Below are 21,495 nucleotides of genomic sequence, written 5' to 3'. Positions count from 1 at the left end.
TTTTATGTTAAGGACATCCAGCCTGGTTGTCAAGAATGCTTACTATATAGTCAGACAGTCAATAAATAGGCGTTCTGCTGCAATGGAATTGCAATTGTTCACAGCCTGTTCACACGGTAAATTTTTGCTTGTCAAAAAATCACAATGGAAACTAACACTCTGTTGTACTTGAATAAATAGTTAAATCTAGAGAAACATTATGTACGAATTTTTAATTTACAGCGATTCTCATGAATGCCATGAGATAATTATCTTCGTACATGGGCTTTATCATGGAACGACTGGAGCGGGAGACGATCGAATTGCTTTGTCAGTACGAGAGCAACAAGCCTGAGGTGAGGAAATGTGTACAGAAATTTAGTTTTTTTTTCTTCACTTTTTCCCTCGCGACTAAACCAGTAACTACACTGCAGGAAAATAAAAGCACAAATATTTTTTCTTTGTCATTTAACTGCTATCTACGTTATTTTTTGCCCAGCATCGAGAATTTGAATTCGAATTAGTGCAGAAACCAAGTCCGTGAATTGGGCACCATATCCACATTCCCCGAGGCAAACAAACTTCAAATTTTAAATGCCTTTGCTTTCTGTGAAACAAATGTGAAAGTTTTGTCGCTTAAGTACCAAAGTGAAGTATCAAGCATATCGCCACTAAAGTAAGACTTTAGTTAACAATTATACAACATCTACTTTGTTATATCAGATGCTCCAAGCAACGTACAGATGCTTGATTAAGTGCAAGTGAAGATCAAGGACACTAGAATTACTAGAACCTGCCCACTCCTATATTTTTTTATTGAGGAAAGGTGGTTACCCCGATGGCTCGAGGAAAAGCTCCACATTGACTTAAAAAAACTATATATACTTACATACATACATACATACACATACCTACGAACATATATACGTACATATACACACACACACATGCATTGCACATATATAAGGCATTCGACTCATAGGAACAGAGTAAAAGGCCCAAGATTAAATAAGCACTGGCTCCTGTCCCTGCCGTTGTTGCCATGCCTTCACAGCTGCCTTGAAGGCAGTCAGGTGAGGAGCTGCCACGGTCTCCTGGGCGAGGGAGTTCCACCGTCTAGTACCAGAAGGGAAGAATGAATGGCGTATACAACCGTTCTTGCGTGCGGCACTATGAGCTTCTGATGGTGACCTCTGGTGATTCTGACAGCGGGCTGAAGCCTACTAGGTGGGACGTTCATGTCCACCAGCTTATGTATGATTTTATACATCATGCAGGCTCTGCCCGCTACTCTTCTCTGCACGAGTGGCTCGAGGCCTAATTTTGACACCATCGATGAAGCGCTTGAGTGTAGGCTGAAGGCCCCAAGGATGCGTCTTGAGGATCTGCGCTGGACTGCCTCCTGAGGATCGCCAGTTACAGGACTGCGGCCTGTAACTGGCCGCCTGACTTCGGTCTCCCTTCTTGAATACTGGCTGCACCAGGGCATGCTTCCAGATGGCAGGGATGACTCCTGTGGACAGCGATCTGTTGAAGAAAGCCGTCAATGCAGGTGCTAGCTCAGCGGCCGTCTCTCGGAGAAGTCGACATGAGATTTTGTTCGGGCCAGTGGCTTTCCTGGGGTTTGAACCAGAAAGAAGTTTCCTGACTCCTATGGTGGACACCGAAATGTCTGGAATGTTTGGGTGCGGGCTGATGGCGGGGGCTGGCAAGTCGGAGAGATCTTCTCTCGTGAAGGCGTTACAAAATTGATCGTTGAGGTTGACCGCCTTTGCCGCCCGCCGCTGTACGTCAGTCCGTCTCGCATCACGGGAGCGACAATAAAAAGATAAGTGAATAGAGTTTGGTTTATATATATAAAGTGAAACAAATTCTACTTTTTAAAACCATAATTCTACCTGGCATGTACAGCTAGACATTTTCTTGACAAACAAATATTGGAATCCTAATTTTTATAAAGAACATAATTCAGCTAGAAATCAGCTCCTCTCGAATATGGTCCACTTTACTGAGTGGCCAGTAATTAGGAATAATCTTTTCCTGCATTCTCCACCTATGTAGAAATTATTGCTGCATACACTTGTAGATGATATCACGCAGGTATGTGAAAGGAGAACGAATAATAAATAATAAATGTCATTTTATTTTACAAATAATGCCATTGTTACCATGAGAACTATTCCAAACATTTTGAAAGTTATTCTTTACCAATACTTAAGAATACAAATTAATTCAACTCGGTAAATTATGTCATTGTGAGAGCATTCGTTATTTATCTCTTAGTTATAATATTGTGTGCTCCTGCTGAAATAAAGTACTTTTAAATAAATAAAACTAATGCATCAATAATTCTCAAACTCTAGGAAAATTACCGAGAAGATCTTAGTCAAATACTGTTTCTATTACCGTAGAGTTGGGGATATTTTTGCAGATTTCGATGCGGTGCGACGAATTCCGCAAGTAGTGATTATTTATGACTTAGCTTTGACCATTGAATTTTATACTGTTAAAAAGCTATTTAAATGAAAGGCGAAATACGGTTAAAGATAAACAAAAATTTTCAGCATATATGATCCGGTCGATTCTTAGTCAAACCGGACATATCCACGGTCCAAGTCCACGTAGTGGTCTAATTCCACGTAGCGGTCTAGTCCACGTTGCGGTTCAAGTCCACGTAGTGGTCTAAGTCCACGTAGCGGTCTAAGTCCACGTAGCGGTCCAAGTTCACTTAGCGGCGGGTAAGTCCACGTAGCGGTCCAAGTCCATGTCCATGTAGCGGTCCAAATTCGCGTAGCGGTATAAGTCCACTTTACGAGCTGAGTCCACGCAGCGATCTAAGCTCACGTTGCGGGCTAAGTCCACGTAGCGGTCGAAGTCCACGTAGTGGTCCAAGTTTACTTTGCGGGCTAAGCCCACGTTGCGGGCTAAGTCCACGTTGCGGTCCAAGTCCACGTTGTGGGCTAAGTCCACATTGCGAGCTAAGTCCACGTAGCGGTCTAAGTCCACGTAGCGGGCTAAGTCCACGTTGCGGTTTAAGGCCACGTAGAGCCTTAGGTAAACGTAGCGGCCTAATATTGGTGTAGTTTGAGAGAAATTGTTCTCTAAAGCACGTTTCGTTGAGAAAAATTGTTAACTCTTTGGCGGGCAAACATTGAAATATGCAAGAATTTGAAATATTCCCTCCATTACAAAAATGTATGAACTATTCTCAGATGAATTAACTCGTATAGATTTTCTGAATTTCCTTATATTGAAGGAGTAAATCGCAGTTAAATAATTAATTAAATATGGTCACTACGCTAACAACAATTATGTAATCTAAATTTAAGATGCAAGTGTAAAGAGGAATTATACCTGTAACATTAACTTACTTCTATTTCACCAAATTACTTTAATTATTTGAATATATATTGCTAATTCCATCTTTCAAAATATGCGGAAAGAGCGTCAATTTCAAAATCCAGGTCAAAACTGTCACATAAATGTCCATATTTGAAATTTTGGTCACGGTAGGGGTGACGATATATGCATGTAACGCTGGTCATATGATTTGATGATTGGCAGAGGTTTGATAGGGTAGCAGCAAACACAAACTCGAGGCTCTTGTGGGTCTTTTTACAATGAGATTCTAAGTGACCAAGTACAGTAACTGCTTGCTAATATATTAATAATAAATACTATTTTGTCTTCAACGAAAAGTGCATTAAAGTAGCGGGCTTAAGTAGATGTTGCGGTCTAAGTACACGTAGCTGCCCAAGTACACTTGGTGCGCGATTTATTGTCTGCAGTTGGTGTGCTTAGCATGAAAAGCCGTACACGATCGGCTGACACTTTATTTATGCAGCCCATAAACTTCTCTAATGTGCAATTATGTATACATATTGGGAGAAAGAAAACATGGAAGCCTTCTTGCAGCTCATGTCCGATATACAGACGCTAATTTACTTTGATAAATAGGTTGAGTGACTCTTTCGACCGATAAAAACCAAGTCTTAGCTATCTTCCTCAGTTTACCCGGTTCCAGATAATTCTATAGTTACATGGCACTTCTTTGCGAAAAACAGATTTCTTTATAATATTCTCTGAGTTGCTGGTGGATTCGATAATACTTGGTTATTATATACGATTTCGTCTGATGGTCCCAGTTACGGCATCAGATCACAGCTACTTTAATTTCAGACGTGGGTTTACTCCCACAGGTTACACAAAGCAGGGGCCATACTTTTAAAATTCGCTAAGTGAACGTAAGTATTTACGCACTATTTTCTTGTCTATGATTGGTGGATTTTGCTTGAAAGGCTGTCAGTCATTGGCTGATGAACTTACGATCTCTTAACTTTTTTTGAAAGTATGGGCCCAGGTACGCAAGTTCCCGTGTGGCTTTATCGTGGATCTTGGGGCGTGTAATGAACCTAAACGTAATTAGTTAAATGTAATCGAATAATTTAGAATTATACCGGTTCCTTACAGATTTAAATCGATCACAAATAATTCAGTTGGATTTGAAATTCCCGGAAATTTACCGAGTGGGTAATCAAACGGAGTCTAATTAAACACGTATGGCTGAACGAAATACTATGCTGCTATAGTATGGGTTGGATGGCGGACCTAAGTAAATTCACAGTTAAATTAACCACTAGCAACAAAACAAATAACGTACGAGGATTGCAGGTCAATCATAATCCGTTACAGTGGGCAGAGAGGGAGCAGAACACAGCATGTCGACCAGGTCTAAGTAAACAATAACGTGTCAATGAATAGCGCGATTACAAAATGCTGTATCTAAACAGTAATAGTAAAAATTGCAAGATGAATTAGTAATACGTGGATAGTAAAAAGATAAATACGATACATTTATCCCTATCTATAGCTGAAAAATGATAAAATAGATTGAAATGATAAAGATCGCTAACTCGGCTGTCCCTTATTTTGACCCTTTAACTTCCTCAATTTCACTTGTGAATTAAATCCGGGCAATTGTTTATTCGCATGCAGAGAATAATAGAGCGCTTCAAGACATGTTTCAATCGGAGAAATTTGTAATGATTCCCAGTAACAAAAATTATTTGGGCGGAAAAATGAAAAACTTCTGAAATAAAATTTATTGTGAAAAATTATTTTGCATTCGGGATGTTTGGTTTGTTAATAATTAAGTTTAAGAAGAAAGGAGATTCTTATAGTGAGATTACAATATTACAGAGGAAATTCTCCGCCAAAAAGACAAAAATCATTTTATGGAAGTTTTCACTGAGAAACATCTTTTAAAAACAATGGAAAACTTGTTTAGATTATTAACCTTAAAAAATATTCCGAAGCTAAAACTCAATTAGAATATATTGTATTGATTAAATATGCAAAAAAAATCTGACATAAAAGACAGAAAGCCCTTACATTACTGATTTAAAATCAACATCATTATAGTCTTACTCTAGGGTTCTTCATGAGATATTGCAAAAATCTAAACATTTCTCTTATGAATCCATTATTCAAACCCATTAGTCATTTGTGGAACTGAAATTAATCTTGGCTCTTTTCAAGTTATTATTGTAAACATTCACAAAACCCATAAAATTACGCTTTCAGTACAAAGGTTCAAGATAAAACATTGTCATTACTAATGCCGGTTTTACTTCACCAACAGTACCTTTATAGAAAGGTAAAATACCGATGAAAATTTGCTCTAATTGATTCCAAAATTGTAATACCTTTGCTAGAGTAAATTAAAATGTTTGGCTCTATCGTTGAAGATGGCTGATTTCTTACAAGCAAATGTACGCTAAATAATGCGCCAATAACAGAATTAATGCAACAGAAACTGTTTAGTTTGCTCTGGGCTTCTTCGAGTAACAATCCTTACAGAGCGGGATACTTCACAATCACTTGTATACCATTAAAGTTACGTATAAAATCTGATTTAAACATAATTTCTCAGAAGTTCTTTCCAAAAAGCATTCACTTTTCAGGTGTAACTTTCAGAACTAGCTAGCACTTTTTGTCGAAGAAAGCACTGTGGCTCACAACCCGTTATCCAGTTCATATTATAATCTTATTTCATAATTTCTCAATTTACCATCTCCGATAAACCATCTTGCAACTTAAAAATAAAATTTTTGAGGCAAACTCAATGGTTTTCAATTGCGGTGCCAAACTCTTTGTAAACTCACGCGTTGTAATAACAAATCTACGACTTTTATTAAAAAATAATCCCAATAATTATTCAAAACCTGGCAATGTATTTGATCATTTTACTTGAAGTTGCAATATTCCTGGAAGTTTGTGAGATACGTGGAGGCCGCTAGAAGCATCTGCTGCAGCTGAGACTGAAAAATCCGAGGTCGTACGAATAATTAGATAATTGGTTGAGAATTATCTCTATTACAAATCTTTGATTATGAATCTTCGTTAATTTAGGCTCCTTAAATGGTACAGGTTTCTAGGTTACACGAGTTATTAATTCCAGATAACCCTTATATCGGGAATCAATCTAACAATGCACCAATTTTTAAGATTTTCTCACCGATGAAAAAAATGTATGACTGATTTTCAAGTCCTATGTAAGTAGCGTAGATTTTTACGTAAAAATTAACGTTGATTATATTTTTATATCCTGAACAAAACCCAGAGACTTTAAATTCCACCTCACAGAGATAAAAATAGTTTCACGCTGTCAAATGTACTGTTCACGCTACATACATAGGTGATTCAATGTTGCGTAATAATTTTTAGACTTTATAGAATACAAGGAAAACCTTATTGCGCTCGACGCTTTGGAAGCAATGAGATATCGTATTGAATTTAATTCGTATTGAAGTAAAATAGTATAATTAAACTAATCAATTAATTAATTAGTAAAGCAAATTACGGTGATTTCTCACAATTTTGCACACTCGCTACGTTATCAATCAAGGTATTATGCACACTTGCTACCGCATCCATCCACGAAAGTATTTTGCACACACTCTACCTCATCCACCAAGGTATTCTGTACCCTATCAGCCTCATCCACCGAATAGTTCCACACACTCGCTACCTCATCCATCAAGGTCTACACACTCGCTATCTCATCCACCAAGGTCTACACACTCGCCACCTCATCCATCAAGGTCTACACACTCGCTACCTCATCCACCAAGGTCTACACACTCTCTACCTCATCCATCAAGGTCTACACACTCTCTACCTTCTCTACCTCATCCACGAAGGTATTCTACACTTTCTCTACCTCATCCACCAAGGTCTACACACTCACTACCTCATCCACCAAGGTCTACACACTCGCTACCTCATCCACCAAGGTCTACACACTCGCTACCTCATCCACGAAGAATTGCGAGCGGCACCGGCGCAGCTTGACGGCGGTCCTGTAGACGTCGACGTCCTGCCGCTCCTTCAGCCTGTCGACGACGCTCAGGACGCCCGCTGCCAGGCCACAGGCAGTCACGCCGTCCCTGGTCAATAATTTAGGTACAAATCACAAGGAATACTCGAACATCGAAGGAAAACAAGAGAATGATTTGCAATAGTATGACGTTGACAATCAAACAATTGATTGTTTGATTGTCACAAATTGCAGCGTCATATTTCCCTTTCCGAAAGTCACCGACTCAAATTTTCTAGCACCGATCTGAAGCCAGAATCATCTGTAGACACCTGAATTCTGGCCACAGTGGCCCGCGTTGGGCAGAGATACAACAAGACGAAAGAGGAAACAAGAGAATGATTTGCAACAGTATTACGTTGACAGTCAAACAATTCCACGGCGTTGTGAGCATTGTCAAGGATTAAAGGTCCTGATTTTGTTGGAGTTTTAGTGAGTTTCCATAGTTTTCGTCAACAGTTAGCTCAATGATATAATTCCCAAATATAAATTTTCGCGCAATGATATAAGGATGCACGTGGTTGAAATTAGGGCGGTTTTAATTTTCACCAAATTTTAGGATGAATCAGTTAGTGTTCGGGTCATGTAATGTGTGTATACGCGACTACTAGATACGGATACGCAGTTCGATGAGAGTTTCACTCTTTACTATTTCATGTCTTCCAGCAGGTTCTTGAGGTACGCGGCTTAGCTGGCTATAACAGGTGAGTATAAATAGTTCAATTTTATTGCTAACAATTAAGCCTCACCCGCAGACGAGCGTAGGTGGTCCAGTGGATGTGGATGGTGAGCTTCGGATGACGTCGGCGAGGCTGACGATGGCGGTGACGTCAGGAGGGCACGTCGCGCCCCTAGACCAGCCCTTCACCTCGTAGACCGAGACTGAAGCTGACGTCTGAAAGAGGACGTAGATTTTCGAGAGCCGAATTTTTCGACAGCTCATAGCTGCTTATAATCTTCAGTACTTGTAAAATATATCGATTTAGTTTGGTTTGGATTACTTCTACAAAAAATACATTTCACCCACTTTTTTATGTTATCAGCGTGCATTCAGGTCAATCGCATTACTGATGTTTTCAAACGAGTTTATAGAAAGGAATCATTCTGCCATTCAACGAGAGCAGAACTTAGTAACTATATGAAGAATATCATTTTATAAACTTTGTGCCATTAAACAATAATTCTGTACACCATAATAAATAATTCTGTACACCATACAATGTTAATTATATTTAAATAAAATATATTCCATAGTGTATTTAAGAAAGGGCCCTTCGTTTAAGCATGCCTCGTTAAAAGGTCTGTATGTTTTGCCGAAATTTGTCTGTATACTTTTTATAAAGCATATGCCAAGATGACGAGGGCCCTTTACCCATGTCAGTTCAAGTACTCATAAGTGAACTATTAATTAATTTTTTACCTTCAATCATTATTTTTATCCATTAAACGCCACTCTGGAAAAAGTTGATATGAGAGAACAGAATGAATATGGAAGTGAATGGAACCATTAATTCACCTGGAACTATTAAAGGAACTATTAATTGTTATGGAACTGTGGAATTATTAATGGAACTATTAATATGGAACTATGAATTCACTTTTTAACTCCAATCGTTATTTTTATCTGTTAAACGTTACTCTGGAAAAAGTTGAGAGGGAGAGAACAGCAGGAATATGGATGTGAATGAAACTATTAGTTGAACTATTACTTGTTACGGAACAATGGAACTATTAATGGAACTATTAATATTGAACTATGAATTCATTTTTTAACTACAATCATTATTTTTCTTTCAATCATTATTATTATTTGTTAAACGCCACTCTTAAAGATTTTTCACCTTGCCGTTGGTGACAGTGAGTCGGTGGCCGACGATGTCGGGGGTGTCCAGGAGCTGGGCTCCCGCCTGTACCTTCACAGGTCCTGCCGTGAGGGTGGAGCCGTCTGAGGGGAACAGCTCGGGGAAGTTCTGGATCATGAAAAATATTTTAGGGGATTATTTAGAAATCTTTTGTTTAAGTAATTTGTTGATTAGGTTTGGCCAACTAATTTATAGAGATGAATATACACGATATTTGATTCAAGTAATTTTTCAACATAATATATTTTGGTGCGGAAGTAATTTCGATTTATATCTTAGGTTCGACAAAAATAATAAGAAATTTTTGGAATAATTTTTACAAGTTAAACGCAGGAGTTACCTGAAATTTCCTCATAGCAGCACAACGAAAGTTCTATGAAAAAGTGAACTTTATGTAAAATCACCTCATCATACTGCGCGTTGAGCACCATAACGACCGAGGTTTTCTTGCTGAGCACCATGTTCCAGAAGGGCTCCAGGCGCCCCGGCAGCGGATGCTCCGTGACGATGTAGGCTTCGTCTCCCTGTAGGCCATCAAGACGCACGGCGTTGACGTATTGCTGTTGTCCACCCGGGCCCTGGTAGAGAAATGGAGTGCATGTTGATGTGTTGGATATATTCAGCCAAACATTTAGCTATGTTTAAATATATATCCGTATATTAATATAATACTTACACAAAAATTAAAATATTTAATGAACATTTTACTTGCATAAGAAAGAAAAGTGTGGGAATGAGTTGGCAATTAATTTTTTGGGCTTTTATCACGTATGAACATTCAATGAAGGAATCAAGCTAATAGAAAAAATTAAATAGCAACCGTAACATTTTCATCGATCATTTCTTTTACAACCTGCACGAAGATTCTTTGGCTATCAGCAGGCAAGACGTCCGGCGAGCGGTTGAAAGGCGCGTTCTCTTTCCAGCTCGCAGTGGAGAATGTAAGGGGCGAGGGCAGGGCTTTCAGACGCTTGAACCATCCGGGGCATTGTTCCAGCAACTGCGGCAGTTTATTTTCCTCAAGATCATCCGTAGATTTTACGGTAAGGAAGCCGAAAAGAAGTTCATCAAGGAGCTGAAGACTGAGTTTAAATTGCACTTGGTTCTCGACAAGACGAGCACGACTTTGACGAAGGTCTTTGAGGACGGCCATGATGTTGACTTTGCCAGAAGCTTGGAGGTGGTCGTAGCAGATGAGGTCGAAAAGTACGGTGCCAGTTCGACCGATTCCAGCAGAGCAGTGGACGACCGCGTGGACTGCTCGTTGCGATACAATGGGCATTAAATTACAGCAAGTTCATGAAGAAATTAGTTATAACTCTTCAGAATAAACGCCGACATTTATTTTGCAAAGTTTGACCTCATTTTTATGCGACTAATGTAGAGCCGTGGAAAAAATAGCCTAGTTTAGAAATGACTATTACATGTCCACATATAGTGCTTCAGGTTTGAAGCAATGATTACAGTAATGGAACGCAAATCGATGTTAATCTTTGGCATGAATTCGCTCATATTCCAGTTTCCGATTGATAATTGGTAATTTCGCCGATGGAACGCTCTTAAAACAAGTATTCAAAATAAATGTGCATAACTTATGGGAGAACATAAATGCAGGCAAAAGTCACCAGAAAAGGATTATTGGCATAACATTGTTCAATTAATTTGAGGAATGACTTAATAAGTGTATTCCAGAGGCTTCGAACGGTTGATTTGAGTAGTAACAATTTATTGATATAATTGTTCGTTGTTATAGGAACTCTAATTTCTCAGGGCTTTCGCTACTACCAATGACTAACTGAACTCCTTCTTTAATACGGTCATGACTAATAAAAAAGTAAACGACGATACTTTTTTGCGACCATGACAACGAACTGAAGAGATGTCTCACTGTTGTAGTGACTCGTAGCGATTTCTCTGAGCATGCTAGAGAGGGTGAGCGTCTCAGTGGGCACTCCGTGATCAGGCCATTTGGTGTAGTGGTAGTGAGTGACGCGTCGTACAACAGCCACACCATCCAGCACCAACTCCACCTGCAGCAGGATATTGAGGGTCTTTTACAATGTTGGTAACTTATAATGTTGTAAAAATGTTATAAGCACTACTGCGAGGTATAGCACTCGTCGTAAGTCCTATTGCCAGTCGAGGTAGAGCACTTTGTCTCTTGTGTCCTTGCGAGGCTGGCTGAGCGATTATTTTCACGGCAGAGCGGAGTCCCTCTCCGATCCAATTCCTCGAGCTACCTTTAGAATTTCCAGTCCCGGGTTTACTAGGATTATCCTAAATACATGTAAAGACTGATTGCATTATGACTGAACCCGTTATCACTGCAACGGTCACATATCGTAAAAGACTGTGACACCAGGTTCAAAATTTATAGTTCCAGACACTGTAGCTTGTTACACTTTTTCTCGACTTATTGAAGGTTACATAACAATATCACTACTGAAGGTTACATGACAATTAATATCACTTTATAATATGTTTTATCTGCTTGGATATGACCTGGAGACGTGAGATGGTGCAGTACGAGGTCGTCTTGGTCGTCAATATCGTCACAGTTCCGTCCAAATCCGGCAAGCTGACCTGACCGTCGTAGCTGAAGTATTTGCCCACTTTGTCCTGAAAAAATACATTGTGAATGCATTGATTAGTTTAATTAGTCATGAATGTTTCTATATTACTACATGATATTTTTTTCTCAATCTGGGTACCCTCACTTTCTCACTATTTTTGAGCTAGATTATTTTGTGTGTTAAATATTTTTAATTTAATTGAGGGTCGTTTTCTTCATCCACACCTTATTCTCTTCGATTGATCAACCCTTAACCGGAGTTATTTTCGGCTCAATAGGAGATGCTCGAGTTCATATTTTTATTGAAATAATACTCATTGGATTTTAGTGATTTTCATTAACTAATTATTATAGTGAGAGGGTTTCAAAACCATAATGTGCAGTTTAAGGATGAAAGACATTTCAATGAGCTTACAAAAAACGTTATTTTATTGCAACTAAACTTTGTATTCTTCTGATACTAGGAGTTAATAAATTGCCTTATATGTTTCTTAAATATTTTGAGTCTATTGTAAATTTTAAAAAATTTTTTCTTGATTTGTTGTCATTATAAATATCCTTTCAAATGCCCTCTATCAAAAATAATCATTCCATTTATTAATTAATCGACAATTTCGTAACTTGATTATGAGTTAATCAAACCAATATTTAACTTACGACGTTTTTCTCGACGAAGTTCGCTACCATTATGATGACATTCACTTCTTGCTCGACAATCATCCTCCAGAAGTCCGAGATGGTGCACTCGTTCTCGTCTTTCGGGCCTTGCGATGCGATGTACCGACGATTGCTGACGGCTCCCTGATGGTAAATGGTTACATGTTTGACAATCACTAGACAATCTTAATATAGGTTTGTCGAAATGACATCATCATTGCCAAACATTCGATGAAAACATGGCAGGTTATATCGAAAGATGCGAATGATTTTCAAGAAATTAAAGGGCAAAAATATCGATGATATGTTTCAGTGAGGAAACAGAATAATGAATAATATGACTGACAAAAAATTACAAACTGTTAAAGACGTGACTACGTGCGAGTGACGAACACAAGTTGACAATTTATTGAAGAAAGCAACAGGTACGAGATGAATAATTATGGATTAATAAATATAAATAGCCAAGAAATATTGATATGACTTTGGTATGCGTACAAGTATAAATAAATAAAAAAGAATTGGAATAAAATAATAAATCTTGCGATGCGAATTGAAAAGAATTGAAATAAAAATCTGAGATGATTGATATCTAGTAATTGAAAGTTTATGATTCAAGTATACTGATAGACTGAAGTGGGAAAATTCTCGCATCAAGGGATTTTCACCCTTGCGAGAATTTTCCCACTTTGTTCTATCAGCTTATTGAATTATAAATTTTCAATTACTACTACTATAAATTTGCAATTATTTCAATTACTATTACTAATTGCCAGTCAAATCCCAGTATCACTGAGGAGCAGAGTTGCAAAGCTACTCTGCCGCATTCACATCAAGTTCTTAAGTGAACGTAAACGAATTTGAATTTATCGATTGTATTTCAAACAAGAATAAATATAATTATATGACGTATTTATTACCTTCACCACGTTGGCGTTGATGTAGTCTGAGTTAGGGTCGTTGTTTATAACCTTCAGCCGAACCCTGGTTTCGTTGTCTGAAATTATCAAAAATGCGGAATACAAAAACCTGTTTATAATGAGGATATTGCTTTCAAAGTTCATTACTTTGAAATTTGGTTAACAAGATAAGTAGAACTAAGAATGTGTAAAATTTTAAACGATTCTTGTTGTAATTTGAAGGGAAAAATAACGGTTTGCTTTAAATGTATATTTACCAATGAGTCCAGCGATGCAAATGATAGAATATTCGCTTATAATTATAATTTATAATAATGAAATTTAACATCGTTTCACATATTATAATTAAATTTGACCACTTTAAATTTTCATGATAATTAATTGAAAATTAGAATAATATTATTTTAAATTTAATTTTAATAATATACATTTTATTTTAATTTCTTTTAATTTAATCGGTCAATTAATTAATTGCCCGATAAGCCATGTTACTCACACGGCAGGTTGTTGCGGTAGCGATTCTTGTGGCGGTTTGCTGGCAGTTCGCCGTCAGTCATCGGAAATCCGAAATTCGTGGGCATGGACTGAAGGGAAGTTCTTCATTAGGATGACTAATAAATTTTGTAAAGCTTGTGGTCATGTTAAAAATTTATATATATTTATATATAATGGTATTTTTAATTAGTTATTTTTAGAAAGAAGATCCGTTTATGATAAGTTAATGATTAATGTTAATAAGGTATTTAGGGACTTAAAATGGAAAATACTTCTGGGAAACAATGACTATTGATTTAGGTTGATTATTAGTGAAAAACACATCTAGAGCAAATTTTAGCAGAAAATTATTTAAATTAAGCAAAAATGCGTAAAATCTTGAATACGGGCGTTGATTGAAATTTTTGTTCGAATCTTATAGATTTGATTGTGTAATTGAATAGTCGATTTCATTGTGAAATATAAGAAGTAAATAGATTTAGCTTCTATGGTGAATGAGCATTACCCAGCCACCCACAAATCTTCATTAAATCACGAATAAATTATACAGGCGCTTAAAAAACCTAATTGCCGTACTTGAGAATTACTGTTTCAATAAAAAGTAAACGTTACAACAAAATGAATGTTTGGAGGAAAATCATCCGTGATTCATTTGAATGAATTCAAACTAAAGTTCAATGTTTTATTTCCTGGCAAACAGCATCAATATGGGATTTTTTTGTCGTCGCTTTTTAGACTAACACTGAAATTAGGATTTTTTTTCCAGCGCATTTTCTCATTTATAAAAAAAGGCGCTATTGTACTGATCATGTCCGTCAGTCCGTCTGTCCGTGACTTCACGTTTTCGTCGACGAGAAAATGTGCTCTTTGTCACTCACTGCAGTGAGTACTAAGTTATATTTTTTGCTTTCTTGCATTACTGCAATGAGAAATCATTTCTTACTGAGAATTCTTGGGTCAGTTCACTGGAGCCAATGTTCTTGTTGTGGAAAGCCTAAAACTAAAATTAGGATTTATTTGCATTTTTTAAGAATTCATTTCTTACTGAGAATTCTTGGGTCAGTTCACTGGAGCCAATGTTCTTGTTGTGGAAAGCCTAAAACTAAAATTAGGATTTATTTGCGTTTTTGCTATAAGAATTCAATTCTTACTGAGAATTCTTGGGTCAGTTCGCTGGAGCCAATGTTCTTGTTGAGGAAAGCCTCCATGTCTTGCAGCCTCACGGCGCCGGCGTCAGGCGCTGCCGTCGACTCCTCGTTGACGTATATAGCGTCAGGTTCTGAGACACAATAACAATAGATAGATAATAAAATCTTATTATAAATTTTTTTAAATAAGTAAAATCGAATAAAAATAGCAGATAAATGCGTGCGTAATTTTTCTGATAATTTCATCAACGGTAAATAACGTGATAGTTACCTTAATACTTTCAGCATTGATCGTTACAGCATTGATTTTCGAAGATTCGTGAACTTCGAACAAAAAATTTATCATATTAATTGCGCAATTATTTGGACATTAAATTTTCCCCCGTAGATTGCCAGTTTCCCGTAAAATTTCCCGTAGATTTGCGACTGCTAAATTATATTGACTGAATTAGAATTTAAATGCGTATCTTCACTTCGTAAATATTCTAATTATAAAATAATGTGAAATCACGCAAAAAAACTAATCAGATTATGGAAATGCTAAACCAAAAAAAGAAATGGCTCTACTAAGTAGAGAACTTATTTCCCATGCGTTATTTCCAACCTAAAATTTACCATTCTTTTACAGCCATATTTAATGGTGTATGATGAAATCCGTGAGCTAGCCTACTCCATAAAAATGACGTGCACATTATACTTCTAAAATTACATTTTATCTTTTAAATGCAAACAAAAATAAAGTTGACAATATTGCACAAAGTGGCGTGTTATTAACCTGCTGATAGGACGAGGGGTTTCACAGCCGAAACAGGTTTCCAGGAAGCTGTTTCCCGTTGCAGAGGAAATTGCTGTGCGGGCTGCGCAATTTTTGTGTGATTTTCAGGTTTGACAGGTTTTGCAGGCTGCAAAACTGACTTGCGTACATCAGATTGCTGCAAAGCGGGAGCCCGTTGTGCAGGTTTCAGTACAGGTAGAGCAATAACTCCAGGAAGATCGCTGTGGTTTGCCTCATCATTCTGTTTTTGATTGCCTTTCTTGTTCGTTTTCGACAGAGGCTCGTTTTCTGTGATGATTTTCGCCTTAGTCGAATCTTCTGCTATGGCGGGTATATTTCTGAGCCTGGAAACTAACTGTAAAGAAAAAATTCCGAGATTATAACTAATCATTCATTCGCTATGAGAATAAGGTTTCAGTCGCAATATGCAGTATATGTTGCAGTTTTTCCAATTATCCCATTTTTGATCATCATTTACTCGTAAGGTATTAAATATTTTTGAATAAGTCAGATCATAAACTTTATGTGAAACAACCCATCAACTCTTGATAGATTGCGCATGTCTGATAGCGATTTGGTTCAAAAAAGTGTGGATACAATAATATGTAGATCGATTACATATTATTGGGTAGATCCACTAGAAATTATTGTGTAGATCTATTACACATTATTGTGTAGATCCATTAAACATTATTGTACTGATCCATTAAACATTATTGTGTGGATCCATTACACACTATTGTGTAGATCCATTACACATTATTGTGTAGATCTGTTACACATTTTGTGTGGATCTATTACACATTATTGTGTAGATCTATTACAAATTATTGGCACATCTTTTAATTCATTCAATGTTCAGTGCTTTCGCCAATCATTTAATTTAAGATTTTCAGTTTGATCACATCCATTAATGTTACATTAGTTTAATCACATTCATTAATGTCACATTCATTAATTAATGTCACATATCATACCTTTCCAACTTGACTCTGGCCCTTTTCCGGTTTAACGGCATCTGAAAAAGATATAGCGAATGCAGTTTTTTTTTCGATGTCAATGTACCGTAATTCAGCAAAATTTGTTCTGTTTTAGGATACAGTGCAGTTAAATTAAGCCTCGTGTAGAGTTTTTATATACAAATATTTTTTCATACTACGAGTTTGTGAACCAAAGCTATTGAAAAAGTTTATATTGATTGTCAATAAACTGGAAATTACTGACAATGATCCAGCGGTAATAACAAACGTTTTTATATCGAAAATTCAAGCTATTCGCGGCAATCGTATCCTATCAATGGAAAAAAATTAGAGTGTAATTAAATTTATCTGGATGCAAATAAAATATTAAATTAATAGCATATTATATACCTAAATATATAAATATAAATACTGCTTAGTGAAGATCGGGTCCCAAGTAGGGACGATAGATTTCAGTTTATTCCTCCTTATTATACCGGGGAATATAAAAAAATCCCAAATTCTTATTTTCGGCAATAATTTCTATAACTGATCTCACCGGGACGAGTAGGAGGCGCTTGTTCTGCCGGTTTCGAGGGAGCAAGAATCCCATGTTGCTTTGGATGATTAGACTGCAGTCGCCTGTGCCTATATTGCGATAAGATTTTAAATTTTTATCATTATAATAATTCTGTAACTAGAATATATATATATTCTGTAACTATAATAATTATTGCTTGGAGTGATTAGAACGCAGTCGTCTGTGTCTGTATTGCGATAATATTTTAAATTTTTATCATTATAATAATTCTTTAACTAGAATATATATATATATATTCTGTAACTATAATAATTATTGCTTGGAGTGATTAGAACGCAGTCGTCTGTGTCTGTATTGCGATAAGATTTTAAGTTACTATCATTATAATAATTCTGTAACTAGAAATTATGTGCGAAAATATTGAAATTATTTTATGGACAACGAATGAGAGTGCCAGATGAAACAAATCATGATCATCACAAACGTCCTCGGGGTAGAGGAATTGATTGAAATTTCTGGTTATTTTCTTAGCAAAAGAAAGCTTTACTGTTTCATACTTCCTTTAGCTGTTAAAGGTATACATTTTTATTCAGTTCGATACGTAGATGACATCATATGAATGCTCAAATGAGGTACGGTCGTAATGTGCAGAGCAGAAACGTATTCAAGCGTTTGCAGTATTTACGAGGTTAAGCACACTTCATTACTTACCTGGCTTAAACGTGGAGCACCTTACCAATGCTAACGGTTTTCAAGGAGGTCAGAAAACAGAATAATCTCAAAATTTGTAGAACGACTTATTTCAAAGTTCTATCTCGGAGATTAACAAGAAAAATACCCAGCTTTTCGTACAATTTCCAATTTATATTAAGTGAAAACATTGTATATATTACAAAACATTGTCACCGCTCATTATTTTTAGCAGCAAATATTATTTTACTTACACCAAAAGAAGGACCACCAGCGCAAGGATCACCAACACGCCTATGGCGATGCCAACGGTAGCGCCTGCTGCCATTCCGCTGCTGCCAGCGATGATTGGACGGTCTAAATTTTCTAAGACGAATTCTTCTTCGTCTGTGACAATATAGGAATAAACAATTAGATTGTGCACTCGTTAAGCGCGTGAATTGTCAGAAAAAATATCTCAGTGAAATAAGGATATTACAGCTCTAAAAAATGAGTGAATCAGAACGCTTTCAGAAATAAGCAGTGTCATCAAATGACACAATATTTTCCGAATTTTGATGCTTCGTCTTAACATTTCAAACCACGCTATCTCAATCGTTGAGTTATACTTCATTTGCTGCACAGATGAACATATTAACACCGCATATATATGCTCAAGTTTTAGACGGGCTGACATCATGACGGCGACGTCACAATATTTCCAGCGCATATAAATGCTCACGTTTTAGACGGGCTGACATCATGACGGTTCACCACCGGAGCCTCGAACTCGGTTGCTTCTGAGGCGTTGGTTCGCAGTGAACAGCCGACGTGGTTGCAGCACCACGACGAGAAGTCGTACACAGAACTAGGAAGAAGATCGTCCATCTGCGCGATGGAAGAAGAAATCTGAGTTTCACTCAAACCGCGCAAGGGATGATATTTGATCAATGTCCCACGACCGAAACGTCAGCCTATTTCATCAGATAAATTAAACGAGATTCTTTACAGAATAAAAAAACGACGAAGGCACACTGACATTGGGGAATAAAGAATTATTCTGAGTTCCATTCTTAAATTGTGAACACACAATCTGCGAATTTTTTAGTTCAAAAACATATTTTTGTACTACAAATGGTAAGTTTGATCATATCAATTTTTATCTCGAAATGAATGCTCACCGATGTGTTGATCTGCTGCCCGTTGCCGATGATGTCGTAAGTATTGTTAGATATGAGGTTGCCGCCGTGAAAAGTTTCGATAAAACATTGTTTTGTATTCGCCCCAGACGACGTAAACGAAATGTTCAAGCCCTTCGGCCTTCTCGTTTGCGTCATCGTTGGTGGTTCAGGAGCTGCAATTAGCGAAGGTAATTAATTGCAAAGGATAGTGTAAACTGGCATAAACTTTTTGAAATGCCGAGACTTTTGTTATCCATTTGTGCTAACTTTGGCATTTAAATTTTTATAAATTATTATGAATAAAACTATTTTGTTTGTGTTTATAAACCTATTTTATTAATTAAAGAAAAAGTCAAAGGCAAAGCTTATCCTTGAAGAACTATTAATAATCGTCATAATTTATTTCAAATCACGGAATTTATGTAATTGGAGGCTCAATTTAGACTCAATTTGAGTACTTCGAATACGTAAGTCAATAATCGCGCGTCTACTTCACTGATGACCAGAAAGTTTTCCAGGGGATACTCATCCTAATTTCGCCTTCATCACCACAATATAGTTGTATTCGTGTAAATCAGATAATGCATGGCTAGTCAATTGATAGAATTACGCATTCAATGAGTTCTTCATAGATTATCGATGTATATTTAAATAGATTAAAAATAAGTTAAAAACCATAATAAGAAAGCGGAAAACCGCCCTATAATTATTGTTCATTTAAATGTAGAAGAAATTCAGTTATTTCAACTGAATCTAATATTTTTTTAAAGTTTGCTCATGACTTGAATCAGTATGTCTTAGACAAAAAGTTTAATAATAAGATAGTTAAAAAGCTATAGACAGAAACAGATTTCAGTGATTCGTCACTAAGCTTATATAGTGAGATGAAAACAATGTCCAAATCTAAAATGAGTCATCGAACATGATTATAATCACTCACATTTAAATCTCAATCAACAAAAATAAAAAATAAATATGGGTTATCAGTTAACATGAATAATTGTAATTGATCTTCTGATTGCATAAAATCTAATTCAGAAATCAGCATCATAACTAACTATAAATGCTAGTAACCGCAAATGTGACAATTTTGATGCATTCTGCTTAAAAATTCGGCTATATCATTGAACCGGGTTGTTGGTAATTACAATTTATTCAATCATTCACAACGATTTTATTATGAATAATCGGTTGAATTGACGCTCTAATATAGTATCAATCATTTTAATCAATATCAATTCATAAATTGAATTTCAAATCCAGTTCAATCAACCACCAAATTTAATTGGGTTAAATTAATTATTGCCCGATAAGTTATTATGCTAATGTAACTAATTGCAACATTATGTGTAATTATATGTATTGAAGAAAATCTTCGATAAAGTCTAGCATTTAAAAAGTTCGTGCATGGGTAGGATGCCCGAGATCCTGTGCCCACAGCGCCTGACCTGTTTCTTGTGTCTTGACGCTTATCGGCTCCGCTGCAGAACAAGCTGCATAATATGAGCTGTCTGAGCAGCTCTTTACCTGCAGGAACACATAGTCTGCATAGTTTTATCAACAACATAATTTTTAATTATGCAATAATGCTGCGCGAATGAAGTTCAGGTAAGCAATTTGAAGGTCAAGGCTTCATGCAAGCTCCATTGACAAACAATTGAGGTAAATTGAGGCTTTAACATAATTGGGGAATTAATTTTATTTCGAAGTGTTTCCTTTTATATGAAACTCGCGGGACTTTTCCAGAGTAACCGATACAGTACCCCGCCTGGACCAAGTTGTAGCTACTACCTAGCCTCATTTTCCTGGAACTTTCATTGCTAATCTCCATTACTGTAAATTTTATTGAAATCGTTATAACCAATATTTTATCTTACTGTACCCTACGATATCTTACCTCAAATTTGTACGTCTGATCAGGATTCAATGCTGTGAAGGTGAGGCAGAAGTAAGCTGCGTTACCGGGACACTCCGACTCAGAGTAGAACTGATAGTTACGCCCGACAGTGACGCGGTAACCGAGGATGGGGGCCTTGGGGGGACAAGGTCTTCTCCAGCGCAGGCTGACGGAAGTGGGCGTTGCAGTTGAGGTCAACTCTTCCACCGGCCCGGGAACTGATGGTGAGGACACAGGAAACATTTGTTGTTTCGTTTACAAATGCCAAATAATATCATTTAACCTCATAGAGGGCCGACTTCAAGTAACAATAAATACATGAAGTGTGGTCGTTTGAGGAATTCTTTGACAGAAGCATTAAAAAGTTTCTAATAATAGCTAGAATTGATCTACAAATCACGTAGTATTCGCAAACATGATATAGAACTCTGAACACGATCACGCCTTATCTAGCCCGTGGCT

At 36.9% G+C, this 21,495-nt stretch overlaps 2 protein-coding genes across 2 annotated transcripts in view; both read right to left on the bottom strand.

The window, feature by feature from the left end:
- Positions 1-5,091: 5,091 nt before the first annotated feature.
- LOC108679191 (receptor-type tyrosine-protein phosphatase alpha) lies at positions 5,092-18,716 on the bottom strand. Its single transcript, XM_018167790.2, has 17 exons — positions 18,698-18,716; positions 18,231-18,363; positions 17,305-17,393; positions 16,764-16,804; positions 15,787-16,141; positions 15,015-15,142; positions 13,865-13,952; positions 13,369-13,445; positions 12,449-12,592; positions 11,722-11,838; positions 11,108-11,249; positions 10,073-10,476; positions 9,624-9,797; positions 9,199-9,327; positions 8,107-8,252; positions 7,292-7,427; positions 5,092-6,299 (listed from the first exon to the last, which is right to left on the bottom strand). The coding sequence occupies exons 1-17, from the start codon at positions 18,714-18,716 to the stop codon at positions 6,225-6,227; spliced, it is 2,397 nt and encodes a 798-aa protein (XP_018023279.1). The 3' UTR covers positions 5,092-6,224.
- LOC125179286 overlaps positions 18,716-21,495 on the bottom strand; it is a 20,710-nt gene continuing 17,930 nt past the window's right edge. The window contains exons 18-21 of the mRNA XM_047884864.1: positions 21,034-21,251; positions 20,585-20,663; positions 19,137-19,309; positions 18,716-18,823 (exon numbers count right to left, since the gene is read on the bottom strand). Coding sequence (XP_047740820.1) covers positions 18,716-18,823; positions 19,137-19,309; positions 20,585-20,663; positions 21,034-21,251 — 578 coding nt within the window. The remainder of the gene's footprint in view (positions 18,824-19,136; positions 19,310-20,584; positions 20,664-21,033; positions 21,252-21,495) is intronic.

The sequence above is a fragment of the Hyalella azteca genome, unplaced genomic scaffold, assembly GCF_000764305.2.
Source record: "Hyalella azteca isolate HAZT.00-mixed unplaced genomic scaffold, Hazt_2.0.2 contig16339, whole genome shotgun sequence".
NCBI classification, from domain to species: domain Eukaryota; kingdom Metazoa; phylum Arthropoda; class Malacostraca; order Amphipoda; family Hyalellidae; genus Hyalella; species Hyalella azteca.
Note: the sequence above shows the minus strand (reverse complement) of the source record. Positions and strands in the feature narration are given on the sequence as shown.